The sequence below is a fragment of the Trachurus trachurus genome (assembly GCF_905171665.1).
Source record: "Trachurus trachurus genome assembly, chromosome: 2".
Lineage (NCBI taxonomy): Eukaryota > Metazoa > Chordata > Actinopteri > Carangiformes > Carangidae > Trachurus > Trachurus trachurus.
In genome coordinates, this window is record NC_139914.1 from 4508573 (window position 1) to 4531430 (window position 22858).

General features: G+C 41.0%; 2 protein-coding genes across 4 annotated transcripts in view; one reads left to right on the forward strand and one right to left on the reverse strand.

The window, feature by feature from the left end:
* Positions 1-3488: 3488 nt before the first annotated feature.
* Positions 3489-22858, reverse strand: part of pspc1 (paraspeckle component 1) — a 188878-nt gene continuing 169508 nt past the window's right edge. The window contains exons 2-11 of one of the 3 annotated variants that reach the window (XM_083992110.1): positions 13383-13869; positions 12192-12341; positions 11936-12087; positions 11701-11796; positions 11396-11592; positions 11162-11246; positions 10932-11037; positions 7348-7405; positions 4744-4880; positions 3489-4409 (exon numbers count right to left, since the gene is read on the reverse strand). In XM_083992110.1, the coding sequence (XP_083848236.1) occupies positions 4167-4409; positions 4744-4880; positions 7348-7405; positions 10932-11037; positions 11162-11246; positions 11396-11592; positions 11701-11796; positions 11936-12087; positions 12192-12341; positions 13383-13775 (1617 nt within the window). In that variant the 5' untranslated portion in view covers positions 13776-13869 and the 3' untranslated portion in view covers positions 3489-4166. Of the gene's footprint in view, positions 4410-4743; positions 4881-7347; positions 7406-10931; positions 11038-11161; positions 11247-11395; positions 11593-11700; positions 11797-11935; positions 12088-12191; positions 12342-13382; positions 13899-22858 lie in introns of those variants that run through there. The other 2 variants (XM_083992109.1, XM_083992111.1) reach the window with 2 other exon arrangements.
* Positions 14980-20868, forward strand: LOC311000554 (ly6/PLAUR domain-containing protein 6-like). Its single transcript, XM_083991293.1, has 5 exons — positions 14980-15013; positions 19576-19741; positions 20231-20329; positions 20454-20590; positions 20669-20868. Exons 2-5 carry the CDS (start codon positions 19624-19626, stop codon positions 20831-20833), a joined length of 519 nt encoding a protein of 172 aa, XP_083847419.1. The 5' UTR covers positions 14980-15013; positions 19576-19623; the 3' UTR covers positions 20834-20868.

Genomic DNA, 22858 nt, shown 5'->3' on the forward strand with positions numbered 1-22858 from the left:
CCCACCTATTTTTAACCGATTTGTTCCATTCATTTGACAAACGATCAGATTTACACTACAAACAACGGAGAGAGGAGGAGAGGAGGAGAGGAGAGGAGAGGCAGTCTACAGGGAGCTGCGCCGTGGAGAAATAACTCCACTCTGATATCGAACAGCACGTTATTGATCAGACTGTTGTCCATTCAGATCATTACACAAACATTTATACAACCTGCATGAAGTTACATATAATAAAATCCAAAAGGGGCTTGACCTCTCTGGGGTTAAGGTCACATCATATAGTATGAATGGCAAACAGGTTAGACAGTTTAAATGAGTAAAAGGTGAACACACACAGAGGAATCCTGGGAACATTTTGTGGAGTCAAAGACGTTATTTAGATCCAAACATGATCGGATTATGAGTCCACAGTGCTCACTGTCAGCACAGCAGCTCCGTCAGTGCGAGCCCACCTTATTAGATTCCAGTGTCTCTGCATGGGAAACAGTGTTGAATAGTAGTGACTGTAATCTAGGCCATGGGGTTGCAATGTAGGGCACAGTCGAACCTTAAATCAAGTGATTCTCCTTCAATTAACTCTGCAAAAACACTTCATTTTTGATTTGACAGTTGCACAGAAGAGCGAGATGAATCTACATTTATGAACACAACAATCTGAGGACAGTTAGACTAAGTGGATTTGACAGCTAGGGAGCGTGTGTGAACTTGGCACAATTACAAAAAAAGAAAAGAGAAATAACTATTGCCCCAAAAATCAATTGTCCTTCTGGAAAAAGATAAGTGGGCCACAAACTGGGCTAAAGAAGAACGAGGCCACAAAGTGAAGAACAGAGACACAGAGTATTAGTTCCCCAAATTGGCCACAATCAGCCCCGTTAAAACTGGATCACTTCAATGATTACCTTGGCTCATGTTGATAATGAACAGCCTAGGGCATGGCAAAGAAAAGCCACATGTCTCGCCTCGTCAGCTCTGAACCTCCCCGCTCCTAAACACTCTTCTTCTGGCCTTAAAACATCAGTTCACTCTGATGGGGTCAGAGGTCATCCTAATTAAGGGATCAATAAAAAGCACTGCAGATGAATAGGAAGGGAGGTGTAATCCATAATACAAACACAGCGCAGTTTCACAGTCAGATAATAATACAAATCATTCTGCTGCACCATAACATAACAATTACATTTACATCAATTACAGGCATGACCTGATTAATAAATTAAATGTTTGGCTCCATTTGAATGGAAAAGCATCTGGTCTCATTTACAACTTCACTTTAAACAGGACAGGTTAACATTAAAAAAGGAACCAGACATGAGCCAACATGAGTTGGATTAATAAAGAATACAACCACAAAATGACTGTAGAATAATGAAAACAGAAATGAGATAATCATTTACATCAGTAAAGTTACAATAACACAATAATATAAAGGCACATAACAACAACACTGTGGTGTCGCAAATCTTCATTTATTTTATTCATTTGCATACTTTATTTTTATTTATTATTTATTTTATTTTATGTAAATGTAACACGTAACTCAACCCCTGATTGATCTTTTTTTTAACAGAGGTGAACAGCAGAGAACATTCGAATATTTATCAATTTAATGCAGAACAGATACTGCTGATGCATTTGTGGGCATCACAACCTCAAAAAAACATTTATATTTCATAGTCATTTCTTGTATTACAAAAAACACACTGTTTGTTCCTGCGTGGTTTGTTTTCCTCCTCCTCCTCCTCCTCCTCATCCTCATGATCTGCATCTCGTGTTTACTGCTACATTTCTAACTTTGTCAAGACAAGCGTATACACCTACCTATCGCTCAGGGCTTCTTGGGACTACTCCACAATAACGGATCTGGTGCCCACACTGTGGATTATTACACGTGGTTAACCTTTCTATGATGTAATCGGTATAAAAGTAGAGAAAAAAAACTAGAGGGAAATTGTTTTTCAGTTCTGCAAAGATACACGATACAGACATTTGACTTGGTGCTCCTGCTATTGGCTTTTTAAAACTACGTACAAGATACAACTATATAACTTTATCACTGGATTCTAGTGGGAGTGCTGCTTGGATCACTTATGTACAAAGGCATCCATAAAATATTAACTGTAGCTACATCTGTAACTTTAAATTAAAGCATAATATAATATAATGGACATACAGAGCTGTGAACTGTGTGTGTGAGAGAGTTACCTGCACCTTGGACACATCACTGGATGCAGGGCACAAACAGGACCTGGAAGAGACAAGGATGATGACAATTTAAACCAAAAGTTGTTTTAACACTGAGCACACAAGGTAACATTTTACAGGCCGTGTGTTTTTTTTATGTGGCCTGTAAAAAAAATATGAACTAGATGACAGTGGACACACACACATACACATAGGTGAAGAAGAGATCTGCAGGACCAAGCTGCAAAGCACCAACAACAAATAATTACAGAAAAGTCAAAGCATGCAGCTTCATCATAGGACAAGATAAACAAAAAAACAGCACTCTCACTTCCTCTAGATGTCATCGTCTCACTGATATTTCTACACTCTTCATTAGGCCGATCCATCTAATATCTGATAAACTGAGCACCAATAGAAAGCACCAAATCAAAACATGTTTATTAGACTGTTTATGTCTCTATTGCTGTTGTCCTCTAAGATAATAAAGATATTTTCCACAAATTTAAGTTTGAAATTACTTCAGAGGCTTTCAACTGAGTTGCGCTTTAAACCCCATTTAACTATTATTACCTTAAAATGTCATAATCGTACACTTCTGAACATGTCACAGCTGTTTTCCTCATTTTAGGCTTTCTCAGTGGCCTGTTGATACTGTACAAGCAATGGCTTCTTTGGATAAAGGATTGCACGACGCACACAGAGAAAAGCAGACATGTAGTACAAGTGGAATATGCTGAAGTGCTTTGTGTGTTTTATGATACAAGAAAAAAGAAGGAAAAAAAGAAAAGAAACGTATTTACCTTATAAATCTATTCTTTAGCGTCCGTGACGCCTGGTCGGGGTTTATCACATTTCCCAGATCCAGTGAAAGGGAGCGCTTGTATGTATGGTTAACACAGCGAGAACAAGGACCGTGTGTTTTCTCTCTCTTTTCAAATGATGCATAGATTTTTGATTAAGCACAAAACTGCTGCCAACACACACACATGCACACACCTCACAGAGATATCCTGACACTCACACAAAAACTATAGATACTATATAATGCTCCTAACAAAGCTATTTGATACAGTTTTAAAAATGCATGGCACAGTTGAGTAAGGCTTGATAGCAAACACATTTCAAAATCACCTAATATTGACTAAAGCTACAGAGGACAGCCTGAGTCTTTGAATTCTTCTCATTTTATGGCTAAATTGTTAGAAAAGTTGGAAGTGAAAACCAATATATAAACCAATACAAGAATTTATTTCAAAAATATTTGAAACATGACAATATCGTACATCACAATGGCCGAGGGAAGCACTTCAGCAGGATTTAGTTGCTGTCCAATTTATGGTAAAAGACAACAAAAACAACTTCCTACGATTGTTTTTAGATTTATTTCTCTTCACCATCAAATACAGGATGCACTGAAGCTGCAGCTTTCACTGGCTGTGTGATTTCACAGTAATAGTAAAGGGAGGAGCACAACCAAATGCAACAAGAACAAAATCTATAAACTGAGCCGTCACATGATTGAACATAGATATATACTAGATGGTTCACTGCATCGAACATTTACCAGTCCGCAGCAATCTTGCTTAGTCTGTAATCAATGTCCAGTCTCCCGTACAGCAGCTTAACGAAGTGTATCCAACACGAGCACAGCCATAAAAAGACTGTAAAAAACGAAGAGAAAGACCTAAGATTTCATTTGTTTTCCACTCATTGCCGAGCCCCCAAACCATTTTTATTCTGAAGACGGAGGAGAAACAGGCTCTTTAAATAAACATTATTGTAGGTGACTGTGGATATGAAGCATTATTCTGTAAGTGTCCCATAGTGAGAACTTAAAGGAAAAAGACAAAATAAAAACCAAACAGTCAACATGTCCTTGGGAGTTCAGAAGGTCAACAACTACGTCAGTGTAGAAACAGAAGAAAGAAGTGGGGGGTGGGGGTGGTACAGTAACAGAGACCCATTAAAACCTCCAGAAATTAGTATCTGCGACGTTTGTTATTTGGCCCATCAAAGACTCCCCCAACTGGGTTTCCCCGACCGAACCCTGGGCCTGGTCCGACTTGGGGGCCCAATGGCGGCGGCTGCTGCTGCTGCTGCTGCTGCGGTGGCTGTTGCTGTTGTTGTGGTGGTGGTGTTTGATGTCGTTGCTGCTGTAGTTTTGGGGACTCAACTTCCGGTCGACCCCCCATTGATCCCCCCTGCGGGTATCTATCGTTTCGCTGCCGCATCAACGTCACAGAAAACGGTGGTGGTGTGGTGTCAGATTGTGTTTATAAGCAAAGTCAAGGTTCGTCAGTCAGAGTTGGTCCAAGTGTCGCCATCCAAGAGTAAACGGGAGAGAAGTGAATAAAGGGAGACAGAGAAACAGGTCTATTAGTTCAGTCTACAGGTTGTAGGTCAAAACAAAAAGATATTCAGATTTCTTTGGCTTCTGCTTTGGCAAAAAAAATGTTCTAGACACTTTGAGCAGTTTGCCACATTAACAAAAGTTCTGCCAGTATATTTGAACAAAGGCGGCTCTTGAGGGTTTGTTTATTTTTCCTGATACGTTACCATGGCTCCGTTCTCTGACATCAACGGTGTCCCCATATTTGCCGCTCCCTCTGGCCCAATGGCTCCTCCCCTTCCACTCATGCCCATCATCTGACCCTGGTTACCAGCGGGCCCCGCGTTGGGCTGGTTATAGCCATCTACACGCAAAACAACGGAGCATTGGTTGGTCATTCGGACGCACCAACCCATGAGCTCATGAACGCCCAGTAAGAACTGTTGCAGCTGAACACTATAGAGCTATTCTCACTGACTTAGAAATACAAGTTAACGTTGGCTTTTAGTCAAGAGCTAAGACGAGGGATGCACTGGATCGGCTTCTGACAGTTACTGCTCATAATAACCATATCATACTTCATTTTTTAAGTAGGTAGTGGTTTCCGTTTAGCGTTAGTGTAAGCGTTAATGATGCCAGTAGCTGACGATAACAAAAGTATAGTTCCTAAACTTTGTCGACAAACTGTGCCATGGATAAAGCTCAATAAAAAATAATTCAACGTATATACAAGAGGAATCTTATTGAACTTTTTTTCCACCATCAGGCCCAGAATGAAAAATAACCTCCATAATAATAAAGCTAAAGAGAGTCGACAGCAATGCCAGTAGCTCTGTGAAGACACAGTCGTGCTTTAACAAAATTTAACAATGCTAAAGTAAGCTGGTCTTTGGCTTTATGTTCATCAGTTTAGCAAAGAGCCACTACACACAAAGAAAGTGGGAAGGTGAAGGTCAATAAATTTTGCAGGTAGTTGGTGATAAACCTGATTATAGTTGCACATGATGATCGACAAATCACCAGTTCAAACTGTAAAGTCGGGGTAAGTCATTAGGACCCATTGTTGACCAACTGTTTTAAATTTCACGGCAATAGTTGTTGAGATATTTCAAAACAAAGTGAGATTCCCATCGCTGATACTTTGATTAAGGTTGATGGATTTAAGCATCATTAAGATAAAAAGAATGACTGAATCGGTTGTGTTACTGTTACAGCCTCATCTATACTGATTATACCGATCGCAGTGTGTTCTCCGTGCAGTCAGACACATTCAACAAAAAGCATCGGCATCAGATCGTTACTTGGTATCAGTAGACACCTATCAGTCACACTGGTGCATCCCTGTTCATTACTGGTATTATTAATAACATTGCTCCTCATCTAAAATTCACCATAACTGCATGCTTATCTCTTTAAGTTGAACTTAAAAGAAAAAACAAAAGAAAAGATGAAGCAACACTTTGATAATAATCAGAATCTATGAAATCAACAACCAAAAACCAACGTTAATTTAAAATAGTAACAGGTACTGAATTGTGTCACACATGAAATATGAAAGGTTTGGATAGAAAGACTAGACAGAGACAGAAGGTTATGTAATTAGCAGAGAGAGAGAGCTTCTCACTTTGACATTTGGCAGTAGCCACATGACCCTAACCCTTGGATTGCACATCACCTTAATTATAGAGAGTATGGAGATGGAGCTGTTACAAAACAAAATGGGACCATATGAAAAAAAAAAAACAGACACCAGTTGTCATGAGGCACAAACCCAACGCAGAACGATTCTGATACCACACACTGCTGCTTCTCTTAGGTGGATGAGACTTACTCATCAGTATCGAATGAAAGTTTGGTCACAAAGTTCAATATCCAACTGAAGTTAGGCAATGTACTGTATAATTACAGAGGTATCGGTAAAGGTACCTTTAGAAAGAGCCAAAGTTGCCATTTCCAGCCTCTGTGGCTCTGGCTTCCTGGTTAAGAGTTTGATATTTTCCATATTTGATCTGGTATTACAGATGTGCACACAAATACCCACTCACAGTAACATGAAAAAACTGCTTCTACTGCAGCTTAGATGAGCGGATTATCCACAGATATCATAAATCAAATCAAATCAAATCAAATATACTGTTATCAACTGGGTAAAAGGGTTGTGCGGAGAAAAAAAATCATTTCATATGAGGCATTGCAGTTTTGTTCAATAAGGTGATGTGCAATCCAAGGTCAATGGAGAAGAGCAACCATGAACCTCTGACAATTATGTTCTTATTCAAAGTATAAACAGACTTAAAATCTGAGTCCCCGGCCCCTCATCCTGCACCGGAAAATCACTTTCTAATGATAATAAAAGTGCACCGACACTTGTCTATACAGCAGAAAATGCTACAGCCCATATATGCACTTGTAAAAATTTACTATAAAGCTCAGAACCTAAAAAAAACATGTTGAAACAGTCGAACCTCTTCAGCTGGTTCCTGAAGAGGAAAAATATTCAGGATGAGAGCTCGGGGACCAAATCTTTCTCAAACTATGAAACCCCACCCCAGCAAATCCACCCCGCTCCATACACTGTATATTCTGTTAGTTCAGACATTATGTTGTCATGTGGTACAGTATGTTTTCATCGCCTTTAGCGCTGCATCCCAAGTGAGTCCATCATGGTGCACCAAAGGCCTGAGTGAAAACACGGCTTGTTGAAAAGGGGCTCACTTGGGATGCAAGACAAATAATAGTAATGTATAGTGACATAAAGGCAGTTATAATTCACTTTTCATCACTTCATCCGACTTTTGTATCAACCAGTCCTTACACAATCATGCCCATACCTCCCATATTAATGGCTCCACGAGGGCCCAGCTCACCCACTCTCATTTCCTGTTCCCTCTGGAAGAAGTGAAGAAGAGCCTTCAGAACAAAACTCTGCTAAAGTACAAATCTTCAGTGGGCAGTCACACCGTGAAAGTAATCACCTGCTACACAAAACTGACCACAGCCAGGTTAATTATCCACGGCTGTTCACTCTTAATGAAATATAGAAGTGTTTAAACATTTTGCTTCAGTTGCCTCTATTTAAACATCTGCCAATATTGTCTATGCTGTTGACTTCTACATTAGATCAAAATAGCTGGAGTTTGCACATCTATAAGAAGCCCCACACAACATCAGATGTAAGTAAACTATAAAAGAAGATTTGAAGTTAAAGTTAAATCTTAATTACAGCATTCATCCACTCACACAGGCCCTGACACACCAAGGCAACTCAGAAATTAGAGACTCGGTACAAATGCAGCTGTGGACTTAACATGGAGAGTGGACACACTACAGCTGTGGGCCTGTGCATGTAGGTGTATTCTGTACATGAGCACAAGAAAATAGACAGAGAATACAGCACATATGAACAGTAAACAATGTGCATGGACAATCAGCGGCCGCTTCAGCTCAAAAACTGGTGACTGCCAACATATAAGAGCTTTAATTTTTTCTTTTTACTCATAAACAGTATCAACTAACACTGATGTTGCATGTACTATCAGCTACCGATGAGGATCAGCCGTAGTTAACTATATGCTGCACGAAACAAAGGGGCTGAATTGTGACTGTGTGTTAACTATAAGCTTGGTGTGTCAGGGCAAAACTCAAAAATACATTCATTCATGCTTTTTTCATTCATCTATTCTCTGACAATTAAACAATTATGGATACATTTCATTTGCGCACACACATCCTGAATCACATCCATAACACTACTCGCACGTGGATCTCTCTCTCTCGCTCTCTCTTTCTTTCTTTCTCTCCTTCATTCAGTCCCTCTCACTCACTCGCCCTCTCAACAAACACAAAATCACAATCCTGCAAAAAGAGGGTGAAAAAAATCAGCAGCAACAGATTTCACTGACCTGGACAATGTTTTTCTACGTTTTTTCTTATTTTTTATGGGAAATAACATTATAAGACTTCATCCAACCCAGTGAAATCAGATGGCTATCAGTGACCTGAAGCACTCAAGCCAAAACATGTTTTAAATGTTATCAATAGCATCTATATGTTAATTCCATCAAGGTAATATTGCAATAACTAAGTAACACAGTTAGTTTTTTTTTACTGTGCCAGAAATAATGCATCTATAGTAGAATTTATCCAAATAAAAGTACCACATGTGATGCTCAATATTTGTCATGTACTTACCTGTTACCTGCCAATATGTTACAAATATAATCAAGAAAATTAGTAATGTTGTTGCAATAAATGTTCTTACAGTGTGAAACCCTATGTGAGTCGTGCACTATCCTCTGGGATTGAATATTGTCGTCTGAACTGCACCGAATCTGAGCACTAGGTGGCAGCAATGACAAGATTTATATTCTGGGATACATGAGAAAATAGAGAGAATAAACTACTCAACATCACAAGACAGAGAGAAAATATGCCCCGACATGTGAAAAGAGCAACATGTCAGCTGATGATGAACATCAGTTATTACACAAAGAGATCAAGAATCATTTAGAAAGTAGTGCTTTAAATTATTGTTGTGCAAAGAGCGCTTCTTATATTTTACAGTACTAGAAAAAGGAAGATACTGTTAAGTATTAAAGCAGATATCAGCTTCACGGCCGTTTCGGCTAATGCTGCGTTCAAGGCAGGCTTTTGAAACCGTAAGTTACAGCTTCAAGTCACAACTACGACTTGGTAGCGTTCCAGGTAACCCGTAGCTCGTGTTTTTACCATCCTGTTGTCTGTGAAAGTTCCCTATAACGGCCACTCGTAACTTCCGACCCGTGAACTCGTACCAGATCGAACTGGTATGACTTCACAGGAAGGAAAAACACAAAGTACGAGTTTCTTTGAACGCACCATGAGTTAGCAGCCCCCGCCCTTGTCAGGCATCAATTGGTCCTCGTGCTACGTCACCACATTCACGCGCATCCCTTGGCTGCACACACAGCCCTTCATGCCGTTCTCTCTCCTCATTGGATAACACTTGTATCCCACAAGGAAAATTTTCTCCTCGGGTTACAGCAGAGCAGAGTGACGGAGAGACTCGTGTTTAGGCTGAAATACTTCATGTAAGTGATTGCTGACGGAAAATAGGACTATTTAGGACTTATATTAACAAAAACATTCCACTGATATCTGCTTTAAGTTAAGTTAAGTCTGATACTTATAGCACACTTGTTTTCTGTCCACACCAAGAGACACACACACAACACACAACACAGCTGAAACACCCGTCACTCAGACCTAAATGCATAGTCCTTCATCAAGTCTAATTAACAACTGATCTGAGGACAGTTGCCGGCGAGTGTGTGTGTGTTTATGTGAGTATGAAAGTTGCCACGACTCCAACAGGACCTCTGAACGGAGCAAAGGGTTTGAAGAGAAAAGTTATGAGAGAAAACAACAACATACAGTATCACACAGACATTCACACTGACTGAACTTCACTCAGAGCTGATATAAAGGAAATATTAAGGATCCTGATTCGCTAGTATGAATTAGAACTCACAAATATCCATTTCTTCTTACTATTTGAAACCTTTTTGTTGCTTTTAAAACACTGTGTCAAGAACTGAACGGTCTATTCTCTGGATATAGAGAATATAGAGAGTCCTCAGCAGAGAGGCCACAGTTGATCTAGATTAATTCATCAAGATGTCATCTGGTCAATAAAATGCTACTAGCTGTCCTGCTGTCCTTGATTTCACTAGGATCCAACATGGACCCCTTGTTTTTTTAATTAATATGAACGACTGGTGAAAATTGTAAGCTTTTCTGTCTGACTGAAGCATGTCTGAAGGTGTAAAGAGTAAAAGGTGCACGGTTACGTCACAACTTAAAAAAACATTTAAGGAAGAGAGGATGAGGAAATTTCATACAAGTGTGTTAAGGAGGTGAAATACAACACCTCCACAATATGATGTAAACAAATACAACAGTCACAACGACTACATACTGAAGCTTTCATTACTCCATTTTACTGTGACCGTCTCAGAGAGGGGTCGTTTAATGACTAAATTCAACGTTTCAACATCGGAGAAACAAATTACCAATGTGTTTATCCTGTCTCATGTAGTTAGACGAGATGTGGCTACAGGAAAAGCCACAGATTATTGACAGTTGCCTTAAAAAAAAAACTACGGTGAAATCATAGACCGATGCACAGACAGTACAAAAACATACAACGGTACTGCTACTGTGAGACCAACACAGTAAATACTGATATTAGTATACATTTATAAGCTGTTGATGTTCACCATTTACTCTAATGTATTTTCTTCCTCTGATGTGTTAATATGTATAAAGATCAAATAAGTCTGCTGGTGCAATAGCCAGTTAAGAGAACGGTTGTGTGTCTGTGACTGGACGAGCTTCAGCATGTTTGAGGGCATGTTTGCTTTCTCATTGTACTCACGTTGTCCAGGTAGTTGGGTTTGAATCCCTCTGGTTGGCGTCTGAGGTCCTCCTGCTCTCTGTGCCTCATCATCTCCTCCTCCCTCCTCCTCCTCTCCTCCTCATGCCTGCAGACACAAACAACTCATCACATCACAATGACAAAACCACTTCAAACTATTGGTTTAAACCTGAAAAAAAATCTAATTCTGTCTTCATGACTTGTTGAAAGGTGGAAAGAAAAACACACACCTCATCTCTATCTGCTTTCGTCTCTGCAGCTCCTGGTTGCGAAGCTCCTCCAGTCTCCTCAACTCTTCCTGACGTCTCATTAAATCTAGAAAAAATGGACGACATGAATTAGAAAGCTTGAAAAAAAGGAGGAAAATTGACATGAATATTAATGAGGATCAAGTCTGGATGGACGATCTAACCACAACTATCACAATCCACATCCTGCATCCTGTCTCTGCTTTGATTTCCTACCTTGTCTCATCATCATGAGCTGATGTTCGTGTTTGGCCGACTCCAGCTCAGCCTCCAGTTTCTCTTTGGCTTCTTTAATGTTCTTGTCCACCTGCTCCCTCTGCTGCTTCTCCATGTCGTCAAGAGCTTTCCAACGAGACGAGTACTCAAACTCAAACGTCCCCGGCTGGGCAAAATGTGGCTGCTGCTCTCGTTCCCTGAGGAGAGACAAATCGGAGTAAAGAGACAGTTTCATCAAAACAAATCAGTTTCATGTGCCTTTGTACTTGTAAGGTCACCTCAAACCTCTTTTTTTTTTAACTTACTTATAGTACTTTGGAGACTTCTGCAGCAGTTTTTCAGGCAGGCCTTCCTCATCATCAAAGTGCTCCGAGGGCTCAACAATGGCTGGACACGGTGTGCTGAGAAAAAGAGGGAGGACAAAACAGTCAGAACCATTTCATCTGGCAGTTAGTTGCTGTTATGACAACATCACAATACCTAACAACCCCATGCTTTTATTCCATCCCAGCCAAAACCACATCACCCCACACTCCTTACGTGGTCAGCAGCAGCGCCCCCTCAGTGCAGCGCTCCAGGGCTTTACGTGCAGCTGCTTTGTTGGCAAACTCCACGATGCCTCTCCCAGTGGGACGGCCGCGGTCATCTGTCACCACAACCGCCCGCTCCACTGGCCCAAACTCAGAAAACGCCTGAGGGTACAAGGTGTTTTTTTTAGGTGAAGCATCTCTCTCCACAGAAATCAAACAATCAAACTTGGACAGCTGAGACAAGGAGACAAGGGAGTCCACTCTACCTGGTCCAGAAGCTCGTTTGTCACCGCAGGCAGCAGGTTGCGGACTGTCAGCGCTGCACCGTGTGTGGCAAAGCGAATCCTGATTGGTCTGTTATTTAAAATTGTCCCATCCAGCTCAGCTTTGGCAATCTCTGCCAGTGTCCTGGTTTCCTGGAGGATGAGGGGTAAAACATTAGGACAATCATAAAGGCTGCAGAATAAGCTGTATTAAAACATGAAGTAACTGAGCAGGCCATAATGTACGCAAATGCACAAATTGTAGTTATAACATGTCATGTATTTTACTACATTTGCTACATGCTACACAAGCCGGTAACACTTTATAGTAACTACACATTATTAAGCATTAATAAATACTGAATTCTTCATTTACATGAATACTCATTAGTATGTAGTTTATAAATACAGTTAGTGTTTATCAATGATGAGTAAAACATTTTTAACTGTGTTTATAAACTACATACTAATGAATTCATGCGTTATAAATGATTAATTCAGTATTTAGAGCTTAACTAATGCTTAATAGTATGTGTACAAAGTGTTACCCACAAGCCAGTACAATACAAAGCAATCCCTGGTATTGCATCTAGCCCAGGTGCCTGATACTTCTGTCACATCACTTGTCACATTGGGGTCATCAATTACCGTAAGGGTTATCAATCAGCCTGTTCTGTCAAATACAACATGTACTGAGCCCCATTGTAAATACACAGCTCATAACAGAAAAACAACAAAGTGTGAGCTTATTGTAAATATGAGACATGGCTAAACATAGCTAACAGCTGAGTTAGTAACTGAATTTCTACATTATAAAAGTAACTAATTACCAGGAAAAGTAACAATTGTGTTACATTTTTTAAATAAAATGCTTAAATATGTCAAATTGCTTGGACTCGCCCCCCTAACCTCGTGTTTATCTGGAACTAACCAACTCAGTATTGCTCCTGTGCGGAGGAATACTGAGTGATTGGTTAGTTCCAAATCAACGTGTTTTTTCTCCAACTGTCAGTAACTGTAACGGCGTTACAACGGGGGAAACAGTAACTTTTTTTGATTACTCGTTATTGAAAATAGTAGGCTAACGCCGTAATACCCATCACTGCTGGATATAAATTAAAATGAATGAAAAATGAGTTAATTAAGCAAACAAACAAAGGTAAAAACAACCAGCTGTGTGTTGTAGCTACGTACCAGGCGGATGAAGCCGAAGCCCCGCTCTCTGTTGATAAACACCTCGTTAACTTTCCCGTACTTGGCGAACATGCCGGTGAACTCCTCCTCCGGGATGTCCCCCGGCAGGCTGCCCACGAACAGGCGGCATCTCTGGGTGAACGTCTTCTCGCCGGGCTTCCGAAAACTCGTTATATCCAGGGTCATCTCCGCGGGGCCTTCCCTGCTGCTCCCATCCCCGGAGTCTTCCGCTTGCTCTGACCCGGGGGAAGACGACTGCTGCGGCGGCGGCGCTGGGCTGTCTTTGTTCGACGTGTGCTGCTCATCGGCCGGGGAGACGGCTCCGTGTCTGGCCGGTTGAGGAGAGTTGCTGCTCTGCATGCCCGGTTGTTGTTGCATATTTCGGTTAGCCATACTTGGACGAATAGGTGTTTGTTTGCAGCGATAATTTCAGCCAACTTTGTTGAAGCGGACGGTGGACCGGTGGTGGTGGCTGCTGCTGCTGCTGCTGCTGCTGCACACCTCCCTGGATCCAAAGATGGCGGTCGGTCGCATCATGCAATCAGGCTCCGGATTCAACCACCGGTGGAGACAGAGAGAATTACAAAGAAAGAAAGATAACAAATACATAAATCACTACACTCCCTTTTAAAAATTGTTTTTATTAACAATAAAAAATAATAATAAAAAATAAATGTATTTTTTACTTTCTAAACTCAGTTTATTTTTTCATAATTTCATAATAAATAATAATAATTTGCGTTATTGTTTCGTAATTGTGCTGTTTTATTGTGCATATCATAATGAACTTCTTAAATAAATAAATAAATAAATAAAACAATACAAATAGATAGGCCACTCCCCAAAAACTAATATTGAGAGCATCTGGACCTGTTACTGCCCCCTCATCCCTTCATTTCACCTCATGAGTCGTTTGCTTGTTTTTGTCATCCGAGCAGTCTGTGTGTTTCTCAACTTTTTTCCAGCCATCTGTCCCTCACTATTATGTTGCACATCTGTGTGCATCAGTCTATGGTGTGCATCTGCTCCTGGAATTCCTCTGTTTGACTGTGGGTTTCTGTCTGAGGGGCTGTTACCTCCCTCTCCCCACTGCCCTGTTGGGTATCACATCCTGACAGGTCTGCTGCCTGTGACTCATGGCTGCAACATACTAGGTTTTACTACAGGAATATTAATGAAGTCCTTTTAGGCTATGCAATTCGTGAGAAGGTTAGCCTTGATCTCTTTTGATCATGAGAAAATCCCTTTAGCATGTTTTTTTTATTTACATATCTGAGAGCAGCAGTGATCCATAATGAGGGTGTTTTGGTTGCATATTGTAGGAGCATCATTCCTGTACTGTAGATGTAAACCAAAGACATTAAACCAGCTATATTTATTCATTTAGTTATTTTAAACTTCACAATAAAGCTCGCATGGCATAATCCAGTCCTTACATGGCCTGTATTTATTAACCAGATTCATAAAACGTGCAGAAAATGTGACCAGACATTTATTTATTTATTTATTTATTAATGACGTGGCTGTGACGCAGCAGCCCCCTCCCCTCCTCCGCTGCTCACGATAGTTTGTGGATTTTCATCTGCGGAGTATGTGACTCTCCTGCGGGCTCATAGAGGAAACACGGCCCGGTAAGTTGCATTATAAAGTAACGTAGAGGGTGGATGTGTTTGCATGGTCAACTTTAAGTCAGTTTTAATGCTGTTTTACAGTATAATCACCCGAAAACGGCGCTCATTTAAGATCAAATCGGAGTTAATTTGTAGGCTTAGTGCATGTGGGTTTTAAATGGGCTAATTAAGGTTTAAGGTTACGAAATACATGTTTAATACAAGTTTAATAATATAAAAATATCACTGCGAGAGCATCCCTATAGATTATTATTACTCTTAACACCTACAAGCTTGCAGCAAGTGTTTACAGCGCCGGGGTTTGGCCCACATACACATACAGTAGCCTATATTATGCATTTTAATTATTCAAGCCTTTTAATTATTGTGTAGTGGCTTAGATTTGCAGAGCATGCAGCTTGGCTCTTTAATCACACATATGAGTGCCCTGCGTGTTAATAATTCATATGCAGCTTGCTTCCACTACACATTTGTTTACAGCTGCAGGGAGTTACATATTAAATGTTCTTATTATGTGACGGTGCAGTTTGTGACGAATGATGCAAACTTATTGGTTGATCGCTCTCGTAGTTATATCATGCACTTAATAGCAGTTGCACTTCTAATAAACATGCTGCTTTTAATCCGTGGTTAATTAATGTCATATAATCATGTTACATCTATCACTTTCACTCAGTTACATCAGTCACATTAGTTAGTTTTCATAAGAGTTTTCACTTTAGGCACTACTTCTTTATGCCAATAGGTATTTATGCAGAGCTCCTGGCCTAACCTTTTTAATAATCTATGTTAAATAAAAGAGTCAAGTACTGACTTAGTGATGTAAGCCTGAGCTCAGCTTGTTTTTATCCACAGTGCTGCATGCTTACATGTAGCGATACCACAGCTCCTACCAACAGACCAGTACTTTAACTGTTACTCTTTGGCTGCAGCCACTCACCTCTGACTTTGGTGGAGACCTGAAAACAAAAAGCAGTTGTATGACAGAAGTGGAGCCCCGGCCATATGTGTCTGGTCAATAGTACTGAGCTGCTGGACATCGGCTGAACTTCAAAGACAACCCTGGTGGCCTAAATCTGGATAGAGTATTCCTTAGCCACGCATGACCAACGTGGAGCCATTACCCTTCATCTGAGCAATTAAACTGCTCACATCTGACACGTTAGGTTTCTGTGTGTGTCACCCTGAATGTGTGTGTGGGTGTTAATGGCTTCATTATTAGATCACTTCCAGATTAAAGTTCTGAGCGTTCAGTGTTGGCTTTGTGGATAGCTCCTTGTAAAGCTGACATAGGCCACAGTATGATACAGTCTAACTGTCATTTACGGTAGCAGTGTAGTGTCACACTGGAAAGCAGATGAGAATGGTTTAAACCTGACAGAACATATAAATGATAAACATATACACCACAGAGGTATGAAATATATTGAAAGATTAAATGTGAATTATGCCATGATGACAATATTGACAAATTGTCCCTGAAAAACTGGCAGAAATGCACACTTCAACTCAAGTATGGTCTGATTAGACTGACACAGCTTTTTGATTGTACTCATATTATATAATATGTAAAATGTTATGTGCTAGGATGTGGAAGTGATTGATGGAGCTACACCAGTGCTTACAGCTGATGCAGCCTTAACCTGTTTATTTATTATTAGTGTGTGGCGTGGCGCTGTTCCCTTTGTGTATGTGCCCAAACACCTTTTAATGGCAAAGTGTTTTAACATTTACTGGCTCAAATTGACAGTGAAATGATTGCTGTGTTTAAAGGGTTTTTCAATGCAGCGTCTTCAATTAACTACCCGTGATAGAAGGAAGCCATTAATGTCCACTTCGAACAACCTTCCTCCTTTTTTACGTAATGAATAATTGGATTGTACTGGTTGTTGCTGCTCTGTTTTTATAAAATGTTGGCTCAACAATGTTGAATAATATTTGGACATGGATTGTTTCTGCACATTTCACAGGTTCCATATAGTATAAAGGTGGATGTCTTGACATTTACAATGTTTTTTCAGTCATGTGGGCCTTTCAGCCATAAATATATGATATCTCTGACAGCACACAAGGAAGGGAGGGATAGGTGGAGCCGAGGGAGAGAAGTGAATCACACCGACTTGAGTTATGTCCCACTGCCCTTCAGGACGCTGTAAAACATACTTGTGTAAAACAAAACTCAACCTCTGAACTTCTGACGAGAGACTAACAACATGGAAACCACCAGCAGATAAACCCGACCTTATCTCGGGTAGAGGAGGCCACATGCACTGTTGTTGTTACACTTAACAGTATTTCTAAGTGTAAATCTCTGTGCTTTAAAAAAAAAAAAAAATTCCAGGATATGAGAATAGAGGAGAAAATATGACACTATTTGGTTGCGTCAACATTGTTCCATAAAGGGAAAAAAAAAAGAAAAAGTGTTAAGTTTGAGTGAAAGTTTGCAGTGGAACAGGATGGAGGACCCAAATGCAGACAGGCGGGCGACGCTGATAAGTGAAGGGAAGTCGCTTAACAAACTAAGAATGTCCAAAAACCACAGGAAGGCAGAAGCTGAGTCCACAAAGGGCAGGGGTCCAAAGAAAACCAAAAACCAGGAGATGGACGTACGTAGGAAAATCTGGAAGTTACAGTCTTCACTGGGGAAAAAAAAACAAAAAAAAACTTTAAAACAGGGAAGCAAAACGCTGGAAAACGACTGAGACATTGAGGTTAAAGTAAAGTAAAGTAAAAACACAGGTAGGGAGCAATTACCCTGACGAGCAAGCGTCGTCATGGGAGACAGGAAAAGTTAAGACCTGCTCTCCTCCAGCTCCTTTCAGCTCTGAGTGGTCTCTTTTAACAGGGACCTGATGAACTGGTGCTGATCTAACACACACTGATATAAACCCTCTCCATCTCCATCCCTCCCCAGCTGTAACAGGGGGCTATTGTACCTATAATCCCTCCACTCCTGCCTCCCTGCTCTCACGCTCAGATTTTTTTTTTTTTACTCTGGACGAGACCAGGCATCCATCAGGCAGCTCAGACGTGGAGAGCTGATCTCGAGTTTTCCTTTGAGCGTACAGAATATCATTAGGAGTGAAAGACTTTTCTGAATCCCTCCAAATAATACTGTAAGGCGTAATTAAGCAGAGCCTCGACTCTTGTGGTACTTTTGTCCTGGAAGCTCATTTTAAAATATTACATGTGCAGGTCTGAGCAGCTGAGCTAATGGTGCTTTCTGTTTGCTTTCACATTGTGTTCATTACTTTCTCCCATGGATCTAAAGAGGAGGCTTTTATTATTTAAAAATAATATATAATAACTTTTCAAAGTTACAAATTATCTATTTTAGCTTTCAGTACATGGTCCCCCGAATTCGAGGTTGAGTTAGATCTAATTAGGGATGTAATGTGACGTTTATTTGCTAAATAAATACATTATTATAATCATTTTTATTCTGTGTTTATCCTATTTAATTATTTATATAAGTTCCTAGTGGGTTTTTTTGTTGCTGTCTTTCCCTTTCCATACATTTCCTTTTGTCGGCTCCTCATTGTACAATCGAAGAATATAGTTCATTATGGTTACTGTGTTTGTGGCGAAGACATGGATCGGCATTATTGGGGCATGGATAATGCAAAGAAAACAAGCATTTACAACCACACAGCCAGCACAAGGCCTGGGGATAAAGTAGCGTGAAAGGCAGCTGAACTCAAAGCTGATCTTAAGTAACTGCACTGATGTCAATTCAGGGGTAAAAACCAGGTCATCTGCCCTTTAATCCACTGACTGACATCTGAGCAAATCCACAAAGACTGTTTGTCAAGAGAGTGTCAGAGACTGGAACAGGAAGCAACCCAACACGTGAAGATGTCACTAATAGACTTGAGCTGATGAAAATAGTTGGTGTCAAGATTCATCAAACGCATTTCAATATTATGTCTCACAATGATAAGAAAATCATTTATGCTATAGTGCAGCAGGAGAGGAGTGTTTCCTCTCTGAGCAGACCTGTCAGAATAATGCTGACTTGCCTTCGCTAATGGAGGACCAATAGCATCACAGAAAGGAAACCATATGGCAAACAGGGACTGAAGGCTGAATTCTCATAGGGTAACAGGGGCACACGATTGAAATGTTACTAACTTTATACCTTCCAGGTCCTTGTCATGTAATTATACAAATCCAGTACTGGATGATAGATAGATAGAAGATAGATAGAATGCCTTTATTGTCCCATAGGGAAATTCATCTTCACACTCTCTGCTAAGAGTTAAAGGTTAGCACTGGCACGCAGGGCTCCTTTTCAGGCTTAAATAATGAAGGAAGCTCACAGCAGGAGCATCACCACCAACACCCCCTTTCTTTCTTACTTTCTTTCTTTTCACGCTGCATACACTGGTTTAATATAATTTTATTGTAACCTCCTAGGGAAAAAAAGAAAAAGTAGGCTACACTGAACATCTCTATATTAAAATGCAGATTAGAAATGAAAGAGATCGAGCACAGATTGTGCACTGAATGCAGTTGTGTGGTGCTGAGCTCTGTCCCCCTCCCTCCATCCCTCCCTCCCTCAGCGTCCAACCTGAGGTCCTATAAGTGCATGAAGACTTCTGAGACCGGTGATGGAGGTCTGCCCAGCGGTGGCCTGGATCCTGCTGATGACGAACATCGCCGATTGGCTGACAGCTGTCCAGTCGCGGGACTTCACCATGAAGGACATCATCCTGCTGCATCCGTCAAGTACTGGCATAAGAATAATATATTAGTCACAGAACTGAACATTTTAAAGGCTTTGGATCCATCTATCTAGACATGCTGCTGTTTGGTTGATATCATAGCAGTAAGATGGAAAGGTTGAACATTATTGATCACACCTGCCAGCAGGGGCAACTGTGAGCACACAGGCAGAAAAAAACAAACAAACTCTATAGGATCAGCACCATGGAGAGCACCTCCCCAACAAGCAGCGGTTGCACCACAAAGATGACTTCAGATGTCACAACATCTGGATGACAACAAGAATATATATCTCTAATTTTGCTAAATTTATCTGAATTGAATTCCATCATTATGTTCCCCACCTTTGTTTTTATTAATTAACTTTTTGGTGGTCTATTTTATTGTTGGCTATTACACAGGTCGGCTATGTTATTGTGGCTGTATTACATTAAACAGTAACACCTTGTAGATTTGTAGATTTAGATGTGTTGGTGTGTCTGTCCTCCACAGCTACACCTCATCCTGGTGGCTTCAAATGCTTCACATGTCAAGACGCTGCAGACAACTATGAGTGCAACCGCTGGGCACCAGATGTGTACTGTCCCAAAGGTTTGTCAGCTCTTACTGGTGTGGATTTATCTCATCTGATTATATTTGATTATCACTGAGTTGGACACCAAACTCTACAGTGTGTAAAATAATGCAGAATTTAAGGCTTGCTGTGCTCCCGCAGATACCAGATACTGTTACACACTCCACATGATGGATAACCACGGAGACAGTGTGTCTGTGACCAAGCGGTGTGCCACTCTGGATGACTGTCGGTTTACTGGCTGTGCTGGCGTCACTGATAATGGCTATGTGAAGGAGGTAGGCTATGTGTGATGGATATATAAACCTGTTACTCACCTGAGGACGTCTTCTCAACATTTAAATGTCCCTGGACAGGTGTGCTCGTCCTGCTGCGAGGGGAACATCTGTAACATGCTGGTGCCATGGAATGAGAGCAGCGCTGTTTTCACCTCCACCTCTCCGCTGGTCAGCTCCAGCTGGAGGCTTCATCCTGCAGTGATGAGCAACATCATCAGCATCAGCATCCTGTTAAACTCCTGATACCTGGGATTTGTGCTCATTTGTTCATGCTCAAACTGATTAAAAACTTATTCTGTCTCCAAAATCCATTTATTTATGCTTAGAGTTGGCATTGTAACAGTATTCAAAAGTTGGTATTACTTTTTATCAGTGTGAATTTTATGTTAAAATTGATTTTTAGTAAGTTTTGCTAATAAACTGAAATAATAAACTCAATTTTCATCTGTTTTTTTTTATACACTACCTTGCAGTTGGATGCCTCAGCCCACCATGTTGTAGCTACTTTGCATTGCCATTTAAAACGTTAGCAAGAGCCCAGTTTGCACCTTGTGTAATTATTGTCAAAGATACAGCAAAAAATATATTTAAATGTGTTTAATGGTGGTTCGTTTTTGTGGTAAAACAATCCAATTGATTGAAGGGATCTGATCAATGCAATAACACGTTAAGTATGTCAGTTCAATTACGCTTTATTGGTTGTAGAAAAAAAATCGATCGATAGCCTACCTACGCCATTGACAAATCTGAGCGAACGTGCGCGTGTCTGTGAGTGCGCGCGCCGCGACGTCACAGTCGGACGTAACGGATTCTGTTTTTGATCCGTTCCGTTCCAACTCTGACGTCACAGTTCTCTATGACGCGTTCTATTGTTATCTATGTGGATTCCGTTTCGTCATACACGTGTGTGCTGTGAAGTTACAGCTCTGACGTCACAGCTCTCCTTTTATAGTTTATTATGTCAAAGCCTTGACAGTCACTTTCTCACTGAGCCAACACACAGAGAGAGATCTACAGAGACTTTTCTAAGAAATACTAGAAAAACTTTCTGAAAATTACTCAAGACTTTCTTGAAATTACTCAAGACTTTCTTGAAATTACTCAAAACTTTCTTGAAATTACTCAAAACTTTCTTGAAATTACTCAAGACTTTCTAAACTACTAAAGCCTCAAGAAAACACCAACAATGGCGACAGTAGAAGACTTTCCCTTTGTGGAAAATTCAGCCCTCGATGTGTATTCAGCAGAGGAATCTGGAGAAATGCGTTGCAGCGATTTGGAGGTTCCCATCATCTCGAAAGAGTTCTTCCTCCCCATCTTTGAATCGTACATGAACAAAATCACGCAGAAGGAATGGATGATTCTGTTTGAGGGAAACATCACCGTCAAAATGATCGGCCTGCTGACCGACATGTGCAAAGAACTTGTAGTGGAGATCGGTGTCACCATCCTGAACGTTGTGACACCTCAGGTTATCGAATGGAAACTGTCCCGGATTTATGCGGCTCGTTCCCGCAGCCCCATCGACACTACTACACTCTCATGCTCTGTCAGGAACTACGAGTGGCTGACGGACGAAGATGTCCAAGCCGCTATTGCAGATTCCTTTGACCGTAGCTTTGCTGAACTGCTAGGAGTAGAACACGACATGCCCCAATCTGAAAGACTGGTGAATTTATTTGCTTCCCAGGTGAGGCTTAGAGTGAACGAGATGTTGGCTGAAATCGATTCGTGCATATCTCCAGAAGAGGTTCCAGCTCGGGCAGAATCAGGAGAGCTTCCAGGTCAGGCAGAAGATCCTGCTGAACCAGAGGAGCTTCCACCTCAGCCACATCTAGATGACTCCACCCACAGGGACATGGTGTATCTGCTGGCACAGATACTGAAAAGTGCAACAGAAGTGCCAGTTGACGACTCCAGCTCTAGTGAGACTTCACAAGAACAAGAAGAGTTCATTACCGACGAAGAATGTACGGACAGCGGCTGCTCAGTATGTCTGTATAAGAAGAAGAAGGCGGCGGCGGCGGCGGCGGCTCAGGCCGACAGCGAGGCCGACAGCGAGGACGAAGTTTCTGGCGAAGCAGCGTTGGAAAGTGTGGAAATCATCAATGAACCAGTTGCGTTCAAAGCAAAGACACAGAACAAAAGGAAGCCAAGACACCACCAGCACAGACAGCGTTCTCCCAGCCATGAATATGAGCTGCTGCAGCCGGACAAGACCTTCCTCACGGTGTTCATTTCAAAGCTGGTGGAGCGCATCACCGACTC

Excerpts from the sequence above, each read along its gene's own strand:
- LOC311000554 (XM_083991293.1), top strand. The coding sequence starts at position 19,624 with ATGGAGGTCTGCCCAGCGGTGGCCTGGATCCTGCTGATGACGAACATC. Across the intron at positions 19,742-20,230 it reads CATCCTGCTGCATCCGTCAA|CTACACCTCATCCTGGTGGC; the intron begins GTACTGGCATAA and ends TGTCCTCCACAG. Across the intron at positions 20,591-20,668 it reads ATAATGGCTATGTGAAGGAG|GTGTGCTCGTCCTGCTGCGA; the intron begins GTAGGCTATGTG and ends GTCCCTGGACAG.